The sequence below is a fragment of the Salvelinus sp. IW2-2015 genome, unplaced genomic scaffold (assembly GCF_002910315.2).
Source record: "Salvelinus sp. IW2-2015 unplaced genomic scaffold, ASM291031v2 Un_scaffold2099, whole genome shotgun sequence".
NCBI classification, from domain to species: Eukaryota; Metazoa; Chordata; class Actinopteri; order Salmoniformes; family Salmonidae; genus Salvelinus; species Salvelinus sp. IW2-2015.
Genome location: NW_019943437.1, coordinates 15754 through 29312, shown reverse-complemented (window position 1 = coordinate 29312; position 13559 = coordinate 15754). Strand labels below are relative to the sequence as shown.

At 44.7% G+C, this 13559-nt stretch overlaps 1 protein-coding gene across 1 annotated transcript; it reads left to right on the top strand.

Annotated features, from left to right (window-relative positions):
• Positions 1-12029: 12029 nt before the first annotated feature.
• Positions 12030-13151, top strand: LOC139024988 (uncharacterized). Its single transcript, XM_070439986.1, has one exon. It carries the CDS (start codon positions 12030-12032, stop codon positions 13149-13151), a length of 1122 nt encoding a protein of 373 aa, XP_070296087.1.
• The last annotated feature ends 408 nt before the right edge of the window (positions 13152-13559 follow it).

Here is a 13559-nt window from a genome sequence, read left to right as displayed (position 1 = left end):
AAAAAGAAGGGAGAGATGTAAAAGTCTCCGAATGAAACCACAAAGTAAGTCCTCAATAGACCACAAAAGGAAGTCCTCATAGACCACAATAAGTCCTATAGACCACAAAGGAAGTCCTCATAGACCAAATAAGTCCTCATAGACAAAAGTAAGTCCATAGACCACAAAGTAAGTCTTCATGACCACAAAGTAAGTCTCATAGACCAACAAAGAAGTCCTCATAGACCACAAGGAAGTCCTCATAAACCACAAAGCTTACAGGTGCATTTCTCAGTGAGGAAAATGGCCAATTCCCCAACAGGTATTCAGCAGGAATGGGAATAGATCGTAAAGTGATCCATCCCAGTCAGGCAGCTCTGCTCAGAGAAAGCCATCCGTCTGGTTCTCTGTTGGAGGCCTTCTCTCCTGTAGTTATCTAGTAATGATTCCTGGGCAACGATTCTATTCCATAACCATGTATGTGTCCCGAATGGGACCTTACATTCCCTCTATAGTGCACTAGTCTTGACCAGGGCCCATAGGGTAGTGCACTAAATAGGGAATCAGGTGCCATTTGGGACACGGACCCATGTGATATGGCAACAGACCCAGGGTCCTGTAGGTCAGTTAGACAACACATGTAGCAGTCATTCACCCTCTGGGGAACATAATGATTTATCCATCGAGGCCAAATACCTTAGAGATGATTGACTAGTTTAGGAAACAAATCTGGATTTTCTTCAAGTATTTGTTTGTTTTTTATTATTTATTGTGCTTTTGACAATAACACCATACACAAACCGGATGCGCGCCATCGGGCAAATTAGATTTTGTCCCTCCACGCCAAACGCCATCACGACACACAGTTGAAATATCAAAACAAACTCTGAACAATTTATTAATTTGGGGACAGGTCGAAAAGATTAACATTTATGGCAATTTAGCTAGCCAGCTTTGCAGTTGCTAGCTAATTTTGTCTCCTGGGGATATAAACGTTGTTATTTTACCTGAAAATGCAAGAAATGTTCTACTCGACAATTAATCACACATAAAACACTCAACCGAATCACTTCTAGTCATCTCTCCTCATTCCAGGCTTTTTCTTCTTTGGACTTATATAGGCGATTGGCATCTAACTTTCATAGGTGTATTACCATGACCGACCTGCCTCTGTTCATCTTTCAATCACCCACGTGGGTATAACCATTGAGGAGATGGCACGTGGGTATCTGCTTCTAAAACCAATGAGGAGATGGGAGAGGCAGGACTTGATCCACGTTCAGCGTCACAAATAGAACTGACTTCTATTTTAGCGCTTGGCAACGCAGACGCTCGTTGGCGCTAATTGAATGATTGAATACATGTATTGTGTACCATTTATTTTTTCAAGCGCTCTCGCGGCATCGGTTGTGGTGCAGCATGTCCTGGGTGTTATTTGGTTCAGCTCCATGTGATGTAACCTATAGATAACCCCTGTCTGGGTGTTATTGGTTAGCTCCATGTGATGTAACCTATAGATAACCCTGTCTGGGTGTTTATGGTCAGCTCCATGTGATGTAACCTATAGATAACCCTGTCTGGGTGTTAGTTGGCCAGCTCCATGTGATGTAACCTATAGATAACCCTGTCTGGGTGTTATTGGTTTATTTGTCACGTGCTCCGAATACAACAGTGAAATGTGAAATGCTTTCTTACAGGCTCTAACCAACAGTGCAAAAAAAGGTATTAGGTGAACAATAGGTAAGTAAAGAAATTTAAACAACAGTAAAAAGACAGTGAATAAAATGTTATAAAAATGGCTATATATAGTAGAGAGGCTATAAAAGTAGCGAGGCTACATACAGACACCGGTTAGTCAGGCTGATTGAGGTAGTATGTACATGTAGATGTATGTAGATATGGTTAAAGTGACTATGCATATATGATGAACAGAGAGTAGCAGTAGCGTAAAGAGAGGGGTTGGCGGGTGGTGGGACACAATGCAGATAGCCCGGTTAGCCAATGTGCGGGAGCACTGGTTGCTCGGGCCAACTGAGGTAGTATGTACATGAATATATAGTTAAAGTGACTGATAGAGGTGGTGMAGAAACGGCTCCATTCTGATGAGATTTAGCTGTCTATCAAAACCTCCCTTTGTTCAAATGAGTCCTATTTGTGATTTAAATTATTTTTTTACATTTTTCGTTTAATATTATTGTGAAATGTTTTTAGGATTTTTTTCCCATCAACCCTCGTGCCACAAAACAATGTCGCAGAAACTATTCCCAAATGAATATATTTGAGGCTGTCTCTGCGTCCTACCACTTGTCAATGTCAGAGAGGAGCTCGTCTTCTCATCTATTTATGGAGGCCAGGTGCTGTATTCAAAGTTTAATGTGTCTTCTTCCTGCTTGAATGATATCTGCTTCATTTACCTGGCGACTTCCAGTTCCATTCACGTTGAGGTAAATGTTATGTAATTAAGATTTGACTTTACGTAAATAAACTTGACGTGACTGACAATGTTTCGACAAAGATACTTGTAATGACAATGATTTTAAAAAATTCTGCAGAAACTCTGACTGTATTTTGAGATAACTTACATGCTCTGAATATAAATATATTTTGCTCACTTGATTACATTTCTTTTTGGGAAAATAAACAGCGAAACAACTGTACAATATGCTCTCTTTCTCTGAAAGCAATTGTCCACACAGACAAGCTTTGTTGTATAATGTCTGAGTCAGCTTCTTGTCTATGTAACGTGTAAGATGTCACCCTACATAGTGAACTACTATTTAACAATAAACAACCAGATCCACAATAAAGCTACATGTCCATAAGGCTGTCGTAATTCACAGCTCCCGAGTGGTACAGCGGTTTAAGGTACTGCATCACAGTGCAAGAGGTGTCACTGCAGTCCCTGGTTCAAATCCAGGCTGCATCACATCTGGCTGTAATTGGAAGTCCCATAGGGCGGTGCACAATTGGCCCAGCGTCGTCCGTATTTTGGCCGGGGTAGGGCGTCATTGTAAATAAGAATTTGTTCTTAACTGACTTGCCTAGTTAAAGAAAGGTTAATAAAAAAATAAAAAAAACATTTTTATTTTTTTCAACTGGGCTGGGAGTTTAAAAATATAAGAGATTAATAATTGTGTTAGTTCTAAAGTCAATCTCATTCTTATGGGTCTTACTTCCCTCTGAAATCAGCTGTATAAAGGTGGGTGTCATCAGTCATGAAATACGTTTATCTCCTCAGATATTAGCTTTATTAGGTGGAATACGGTTATTCTCATCAGATATTAGCTTTATTAGGTGGAATAACGGTTATTCTCATCAGATATTAGCTTTATTAGGTGAATACGGTTATTCTCATAGATATTAGCTTTATTAGGTGGATACGGTTATTCTCATCAGATATTAGCTTTATTAGGTGGAATACGGTTATTCTCATAGATATTAGCTTATTAGGTGGAATACGGTTATTCTCATCAGATATTAGCTTGTTCCCTCTTCTAGCAGTAATCAGTGTCTCTCAGTCTGTTTGACTCTCTCTCCCCATGCAGACGATGTCTTTGTTTCTGGGTTAATCCCAGCCCTTTTTTGAGGTCTCCACATACGCTTTCCTCCGCAGCTGTCCATAATTCTAGTTGTATATGTGTCAGCTTTTTAATAGTCCTGTTAAGCCTTGCCCAACGAGGCTGGACTTGATTTGTTGTTTCTCTGCTAGTTGGCTCCCAGGAGTACAGGCTCATTGATTTCATAGGCTGTGAGGAATCATTAATGCCCTGCTCCTCGAGCCGTTTAAACAGGATAATGGGACACTCTGTGGAAGGTAAATAAAAACAGGTCTTCTGAGCAGAGGACAGACACTCTTCTTTTTCTGTTGTCCCTTATTTCTCTCCTTTAAACTGGGAGATAATACATGTTTGGTTACAGTCCAGACTCCAGAACCTTCAGACTCTTCGGGTCAACAAAGCTCCAATTAAAACAGCATTGTGGGAAAACTGAGCTCCATTCCAGAAATTAGTATTTTGCAGTCGATGGGCTTCTCTCTCTCATTATAACGTTACCACCTACCGATCCACCCAGTCGATGGGCTCTCTCTTCTCATTACAACGTTACCACCTACCGATCCACCCAGTCGATGGGCTCTCTCTCTCATTACAACGTTACCACCTACCGATCCACCCGTCGATGGGCTCTCTCTCTCATTACAACGTTACCACCTACCGATCCACCCAGTCGATGGTCTCTCTCTCTCTCATTACAACGTTACCACCTACCGATCCACCCAGTCGATGGGCTCTCTCTCTCATTACAACGTTACCACCTACCGATCCACCAGTCGATGGGCTTCTCTCTCTCATTACAACGTTACCACCTACCGATCCACCCAGTCGATGGGCTCTCTCTCTCATTACAACGTTAACCCTACCGATCCCACCAGTCGATGGGCTCTCTCTCTCTCATTACAACGTTACCACCTACCGATCCACCCAGTCGATGGGCTTCTCTCTCATTACAACGTTACCACCTACCGATCCACCCAGTCGATGGGCTCTCTCTCTCTCATTACAACGTTACCACCTACCGATCACCCAGTCGATGGGCTCTCTCTCTCATTACAAAGTTACCACCTACCGATCCACCCAGTCGATGGGCTCTCTCTCTCTCATTACAACGTTACCACCTACCCATCACCCAGTCGCTGGGCTTCTCTCTCATTACAACGTTACCACTACGATCCACCCAGTCGATGGGCTCTCTCTCTCTCATTACAACGTTACACACTCCCCATCCCCAGTCGATGGGCTCTCTCTCCTCATTACACACGTTACCACCTACCCATCCACCCAGTCGATGGGTCTCTCTCTCTCATTACAACGTTCCACCTACCGATCCACCCAGTCGATGGGTCTCTCTCTCTCATTACAACGTTACCACCTACCCATCCACCCAGTCGATGGGCTCTCTCTCTCTCATTACAACGTTACCACCTACCGATCCACCCAGTCGATGGGCTCTCTCTCTCTCATTACAACGTTACCACCTACCGATCCACCCAGTCGATGGGCTCTCTCTCTCATTACAATGTTACCACCTACCGATCCACCAGTCGATGGACTCTCTCTCATTACAACGTTACACCTACCGATCCACCCAGTCGATGGGCTCTCTCTCTCTCATTACAAGTTACCACCTACCGATCCAACCAGTCGATGGGCTCTCTCTCTCTCATTACAACGTTACCACCTACACCATCCCAGTCGATGGGCTCTCTCTCTCTCATACACACGTTACCACCTACCGATCACCCAGTCGATGGGCTTCTCTCTCTCATTACAACGTTACCACCTACCGATCCAACCAGTCGATGGGCTCTCTCTCTCATTACAACGTTACCACCTACCGATCCACCCAGTCGATGGGCTCTTTCTCTCATTACAACGTTATCACCTACCGATCCAACCAGTCGATGGGCTCTCTCTCTCTCATTACAACGTTACCACCTACCGATCCACCCAGTCGATGGGCTCTCTCTCTCTCATTACAACGTTACCACCTACCGATCCACCAGTCGATGGGCTCTCTCTCTCATTACAACGTTACCACCTACCGATCCACCAGTCGATGGGTCTCTCTCTCTCATTACAACGTTACCACCTACCGATCCACCCAGTCGATGGGCTCTCTCTCTCTCTCATTACAACGTTACACCTACCGATCCACCCAGTCGATGGGCTCTCTCTCTCATTACAACGTTACCACCTACCGATCCACCCGTCGATGGGCTCTCTCTCTCATTACAACGTTACCACCTACCGATCCACCCAGTCGATGGGTCTCTCTCTCTCATTACAACGTTACCACTACCCATCCACCCCCGGCACCTCTATTGCGCTCAGCTCTCACCCAGCGTTAAGTTTAAAAAATGTTTATAAAAAACATAACCTTTATTTAACTAGGCAAGTAAGTTCAGAACAAACTATTATTAACAATGAAGGCCTATCGGGGAACAGAGGTTAAACTGCCTGTTCAGGGGCAGAACGACAGATCTGTACCTTGTCAGCTCAGGGATTCGATCCAGCAACCTTTTGGTTATTGGCCCAACGCCCTAACCACTAGGCTACCTGCCACCCCTCACTGTTATGAGAGGACGGGAGACAGATGCTGGAATCACATTCTAAACTAATCTCTGTATCAACAGGAGAGTTATGAGAGGACGGGAGACAGATGCTGGTTTCACATGCTAAACTAATCTCTGTATCAACAGGAGAGTTATGAGAGGACGGGAGACAGATGCTGGTTTCACATGCTAAACTAATCTCTGTATCAACAGGAGAGTTATGAGAGGAGGGGAGACAGATGCTGGAATCACATGCTAAACTAATCTCTGTATCAACAGGAGAGTAAATAAATAAACCAGTATATAGATGGATACCAATAACGTTGTGTTGAAACCCACAGTGATGGTTCTAAATGCCAGAGTAACTAGAGTAAAACAGTAACACACGTGAACCGAGAATAAGTTGAGAGACATTGCAACCTCTATGCATGCATCCTGTTGTCTACATGAAGGTGATGATCCTCTTACCCYGTTACGTGAGGTGATTAAACCCCATTTGCGTTCCACAGGGTCATTAGATGTGCTATAGATAATAGTACCCTAATGATCCTGTTGACACAACATTTTCTCTCCGTGTTTACACCCTACTCCCTTTGATAATGGTCTCATAATGGTCCTGTCMCACCACTCTGACATGCTTCAATGTATCTCTGTAATAATGTGGTGAGGAAGCAGCGTGATATGGTGCTATTATTGTCATCCAGCGGCAGCAATGAGGCYRATCCCAAATGGCACCTGTACAGATGTAGGATCTTAATTTGATCKCCATGTTGCAGGAGAACTTTTCTGCAATACAGGAAATGTCAAATGTGTTATTTGAGGATTTAAAAAGGATTCTGAAGTTTGTCATTTTCACTTCCAAATTTCAACAACAAAAAAAAATACTACAAAAATGTCCATTAATTATAATGTACATAATAATTCACATTTCCTATGGCTGCAGAAATATTTGACTGCTGCAGCAAAGTGGCTCAAATTAAGATCCTACATCTGTATTCATGTTTCTGTATTATATGCAGTCCTTATTACCAGGCCCATAAGGGTGTGCTGTAGGGAACAGGGTGACATTTGGGATACATCCAATCTAGTGTTAATGAGTATTGATTTAGATCAGGATTCAACTCTATCCTATCATATCTTATCATATCTCATCTCCTCTCATATCTCCTCTATAAATGGTACCTCTAAGTGTCGTTTTTGTGGCTCCATCCAGTCTGTGGGGTTAACAATGTTTTAATAATACATCTGGACCTACAGCAGATGAATGCATCAACTTGTTAACATTGTCCTGCATCCAAGTGTCTGTGTGTGCGTGCTCCGGCTTCCCGTGCAATCCGTGCGTGCGTGCGTGTGTGTGTGCACACGTGTAGTGTGTGTGTGTGTGTTGTGTGTGTGGTGACTGTTGTGTGGTGGACTGTGTGTGGACTGTGTGGTGTGTGACTGGTGTGTGATTGGATGAGTGTGTGTGTGACTGTGTGTGTGTGTGTGTGTATCCTATGCTGTGTTCGTGTGGGTGGTCAAAGGGGTAAAATCATTATAAATAAATGACTAAATAAAAAGGTAAAGATTGATGCTTGCACATTAAAGGCCTCTCTCAGTCAACAGTTGTGGACAGCCTTTACCGCTCCTCCAGACAGAGGGCTATTGAGTCAACGGTGGACAGCCTTTACGCTCCTCAGACAAGCGGGCTATGAAGTCAACGGTGTGAAGCCTTTACCGGCTCCTCAGACAGAGGGCTATGACGTCACGGTATGCTGACACGCCTTTACCGCTGCCTCAGACAGGGGGCTATGAGTCAACGGTTTGTGACAGCCTTTACCGCTCCTCAGACAGAGGCTATGAGTCAACGGTGTGACAGCCTTTACCGCTCCTCGACAGGAGGGCTATGAGTCAACGGTTGTGACAGCCTTTACCGCCTACAGACAGAGGGCTATGAGTCAACGCGTTGGAAGCCTTTACACGGCTCCTCAGACAGAGGGCTATGAGTCAAACGGTGTGACCAGCCTTACCGCTCCTCAGACAGAGGGTATGAGTCAACCCGACGAGGTGCCTCATCAAAAAAACGCTTTGACACAGGAAATCTGGGCTGTGGTGATACCTACTTGATTAACACCATGTAAGGATGGAGTCTCTCTGTGTGATACCTACTGATTACAACATGTACGGATGGGAGTCTCTCTGTGTGATACCTACTGATTTACACATGTTAAGGATGGGAGTCTCTCTGTGTAGAGACCTACTGATTACAACATGTAGGATGGGGAGTCTCTCTGTGTGATACCTACTGATTACAACATGTAGGATGGGAGTCTCTCTGTGTGATACCTATGATTACAACATGTAAGGATGGGAGTCTCTCTGTGTGATACCTACTGATTCACAACATGTAAGGATGGGAGTCTCTCTGTGTGATACCTACTGATTACAACATGTAAGGATGGGATCTCTCTGTGTGATACCTACTGATTACAACATGTAAGGATGGGGTCTCTCTGTGTAATACCTACTGATTACAACATGTGAGGATGGAGTCTCTCTGTGTGATACCTACTGATTACAACATGTAGGATGGGAGTCTCTCTGTGTAATACCTACTGATTACAACATGTAAGGATGGGAGTCTCTCTGTGTGATACTACTGATTACAACATGAAGGATGGGAGTCTCTCTGTGTGATACCTTACTGATTACAACATGTAAGGATGGTAGTCCTCTCTTGTGTGATACTACTGATTACAACATGGAGGATGGGAGTCTCTCTGTGGATACCTACTGATTACAACATGTAAGATGGGAGTCCTGCTCTGTGTATACCTACTGATTACAACATGTAGGATTGGAGTCTCTCTGTGTGAGACCTGTGATTCAATCTTCACACCTAACAGTAACACTATGTGCTCCCAAATGGTATAATGGTGTGGGTGGGTATCGTCCAATTGTTTGAAGTTGAATGAGGACTTGGATTTTTCCCCGTCACGTTATGTTGACGTTGTTGTCTGTCTGCAGAATGGAGTCTCCAACGTGTTCATGCCCTTTTGATAGATAGTCCACACAGAGTTGATGTTCCTATTGACCAGAAACCTTGATGTTGTTTTCCTAAATAATTCACCAATGAGCAAACAGCAACGTACTGTCAGCTCCTCCCCCCTCCTTCCTCTCTCAGATGTATTGTCCTATAAAGGGAATAGGCTTCTATTTTGGGACGCAGCTCAAGTAAATGAGGAAAAATCGAAGGCTATATTCTAGATTTAAATAGACATCCCATAGTACCCAGTACACTACAAAGGGAATCAAAACAGTTGATTAGGGATGTATTAAAACGTGCAGTCCTCATTTAAAACCGAATCCACTTCGCCTCATTAATTATTTGCCTCTTTACTCAACCATGTCAATTATTTTGTAAAACAAAACGAGTCAATGTCAAAAGGTAACAATGACCTCCAATCCCCTTCCTACTGCTGCATTACTACCATCCAATGCCACTCTGCATAGATTGAAGCCTAACGATATAGTAAGCCTAACGCATAGCCTATTAGAAACTCAGCATCGAGCTAAGAGTTAGCATCGATACTCTGGACAGACAGCCTCCAAAGTGTCTTCCACCACCAAGACCCACACAGACTGAGGACATCTCGTCAAGTGAAGGCTTTGAATAAGAATCCAGCATCATCACAGATCATTTTATCTAACTAGGCAAGTCAGTTAAGAACAAATTCTTATTTACAATGACGGCCTACCGGGGACAGTGGGTTAACTGCCTTGTTTAGGGGCAGAACGACAGATTTTTTACCTTGTCAGTGGGGAATCGATCTAGCAACTTTTCGGTTACTAGTCTAACGTTCTAACCAACAGGCTAACCTGCCTCCTCGTAACCTCGCGAAAACAGCTTTGAAAATGAAAAAATTCATGGCTCTATTTTAACACACTTAATGGTACAATGGTACATCTACAGCACAGGTGGTAGTACTATACCGTTCAGGAGCGTGGTCAGAAATATTGTTGCTATTTTCGGGACCATTTTTGGTCCGTGTGGCTCAGTTGGTAGAGCATGGCGCTTGCAACGCCAGGGTTGTGGGTTCATTCCCCACGGGGGGACCAGGATGAATATGTATGAAACTTTCCAATTTGTAAGTCGCTCTGGATAAGAGCGTCTGCTAAATGACTTAAATGTAAAATAAAATGTTCACTATTACAATTATAGGCGAACCTGCTGGCGTTGCCGAGAAAGGCTGGGTTTTGATGAATTAACAAGTTGTGTGTGTTTGTCCAAGGTTGTGCCCCTCACTGGCCAATCAGAAGTGCTCCATGGCAAAAATGTGGTTGTTTCAAGTTGTGTATTTACGGTCTTTTATGTGTTACCTTGGGAATTGGTGTCATTGTTAGTCCCGTTATAGTTTGTTAAATGGTTTACAGAAACGAAATAAACAAAATGGAGACGATGTATCTCTGCTAAATACATTAAGTGTCCGCATTGTTCTAAGTATTTGAATGGCTTCCATATCATTCACACTGATATAGGGCTGGGCCTACTAGAAATGACATGATGGCTGAGCATGGACAAACCAAACATTCATTATTGATGAGGTCTAAAAAAGATAATGTATAACTAATCAAATTCTAAACAAAAGGAAACAATAACTTGGTTTAAATAGGCTCTGTCACACTTACAGGCACCATCATTTCTCACCGTGGGCATGTAATATTAAAACCACTCAGACCATAGAGGGATTTACGCACATCAACACTTTTCACAGGACAAAGATCCAATATAAAGGACAAAGACCAATATAAAGACAAAGACCAATATAAAGGACAAAGACCCAATATAAAGGACAAAGACCCAATATAAAGGACAAAGACCCCAAATAAAGGACAAGATCCAAATAAAGGACAATCCAAATATAAAGGACAAAGACCCAATATAAAGGACAAAGACCCAATATAAAGGACAAAGTTCCAATAAAAGGACAAAGTCCAATATAAGGACAAAGACCCAATATAAAGGACAAAGTTCCAATATAAAGGACAAAGACCCAATATAAAGGACAAAGACCCAAATAAAAGGACAAAGATCAAATATAAAGGACAAAGATCCAATTAAAGGACAAGACCAAATATAAAGGACAAAGATCCATATAAAGGACAAAGATCAAATATAAAGGACAAAGATCCAATTAAAGGACAAAGACCCAATATAAAGGACAAAGTTCCAATATAAAGGACAAAGACCAATATAAAGGACAAAGCTCCAATATAAAAGGACCGAAGATCCAATATAAAGGACAAAGATACAATATAAAGGACGTCTCTCTGGAAAAAATTTGATTTGATTTGATTTGATTTGATTTGATTTGACAATATAAAGGACAAAGATACAATATAAAGGACAAAGATACATACATACTGTACATATATATGTATATGACTATCTATCATGCTGAGAGAGACAGAGAGATGGTTAGTTAGGGCCTTCTGAGTAAGCAGAGTCCTAGTAGAGGATCCTGAATGATTGAACCCAATGTTCTGCCGGCCCTCAAATCCTGTGCAAAAATAATACCATTCCTTTAAATATGAATGTATATTTATCTATCTCAACTTTCTCTATTCACGCTGGGAGACAATTCGGTTCTGGTCTGATGTGGGAATTCTCTCAGAGAGAAGTCTGAATAATCGTTATGAAACTGAATTGTTCTGCCCTCAAAACCTGTGTTCAAAAAATTTTTTCCTTTAAATAAATCTGCTGTGTTTTGATGTGACAGAGGCAGAGTGAAGAAGAGAACAAGAGTGTGAGAGAGAGAGAGAATCTCCAGGAGTATGTAACTTCTAACTGATTGGCCACCCAGTAGCTATCCTCCTGTTTCCCTTGTCACTGTGGAGAGAGAGAGGTGGAGGGGGGGACTGGAGAGAGAAGCAGCTGAGGGGGACAGGAGAGGGAGAGGGGATGGTGGGAGGGGGAGAGAACCCAGAGCAGCTGGAGGGGACAGGGAGAGAGGGAGAGGGGATGGTGGGAGGGGGAGAGAACCAGAGCAGCTGCAGGGGGACAGGGGAGAGAGGGAGAGGGGATGGTGGGAGGGGAGAGAAACCCAGAGCAGCTGGAGGGGGACAGGAGAGAGGGAGAGGGGGGGTGGTGGGAGGGGAGAGAACCAGAGCAGCTGGAGGGGGACAGGGAGAGAGGGAGAGGGGGTGGTGGGAGGGGGAGAGAACACCAGAGCAGCTGGAGGGGGACAGGGAGAGAGGGAGAGGGGGATGGTGGGAGGGGAGAGAACCCAGAGCAGCTGGAGGGGGACAGGGAGAGAGGGAGAGGGGTGGTGGGAGGGGAGAGAACCCAGAGCAGCTGGAGGGGGACAGGGAGAGAGGGAGAGGGGGATGGTGGGAGGGGGAGAGAACCCAGAGCAGCTGGAGGGGGACAGGGAGAGAGGAAGGGGATGGTGGAGGGGAGAGAACCAGAGCAGCTGAGGGACAGGGAGAGAGGGAGAGGGGGTGGTGGGAGGGGGAGAGAACCCAGAGCAGCTGGAGGGGGACAGGGAGAGAGGAGAGGGGGGTGGTGGGAGGGGAGAGAACCCAGAGCAGCTGGAGGGGACAGGGAGAGAGGGAGAGGGGGATGGTGGGAGGGGGAGAGAACCCAGAGCAGCTGGAGGGGGACAGGGAGAGAGGGAGAGGGGGGGTGGTGGGAGGGGGAGAGAACCAGAGCAGCTGGAGGGGACAGGGAGAGAGGGAGAGGGGTGGTGGGAGGGGAGAGAACCCAGAGCAGCTGAGGGGCAGAGAGAGGGAGGGGGTGTGGGAGGGGAGAGAACCCAGAGCAGCTGGAGGGGGACAGGGAGAGAGGGAGAGGGGATGGTGGGAGGGGGAGAGAACCCAGAGCAGCTGGAGGGGGACAGGGAGAGAGGGAGAGGGGGATGGTGGAGGGGGAGAGAACCAGAGCAGCTGGAGGGGGACAGGGAGAGAGGGAGATGGGGATGGTGGGAGGGGAGAGAACCCAGAGCAGTTGGAGGGGACAGGGAGAGAGGGAGAGGGGGATGGTGGAGGGGGAAGAGAACCCAGAGCAGCTGGAGGGCTGAGGTAGCAAGGTGTTCTCTGTGGACAGGTTCAAGGCAACATGACAAAGATGAAATATGATCTATTACAACCCTGGTCCAGACCACAAAGATGATCTATTACAACCCTGGACCAGAACAAAGATGATATATTACAAACCCTGTCCAGAACAAAGATGATCTATTACAACCCTGGACCAGAACAAATATGATATATCACAACCCTGGTCCAGAACAAAGATGATATATTACAACCCTGGACGCAAACAAAGATGATCTATTACAACCCTGGACCAGAACAAAGATGATCTATTACAACCCTGGTCCAGAACAAAGAGGAAAGAAGAGCAGGAGCAGCCACTTTAATGTCTGAAGTCTCTCTTATCATAGATAGTGCTGGATATGTGGGATTCTCCTGACACAACAAGATGCACATA

Coding starts and splice junctions, on each gene's coding strand:
- LOC139024988 (XM_070439986.1), top strand. CDS start 12,030: ATGGTGGGAGGGGGAGAGAACCCAGAGCAGCTGGAGGGGACAGGGAGA.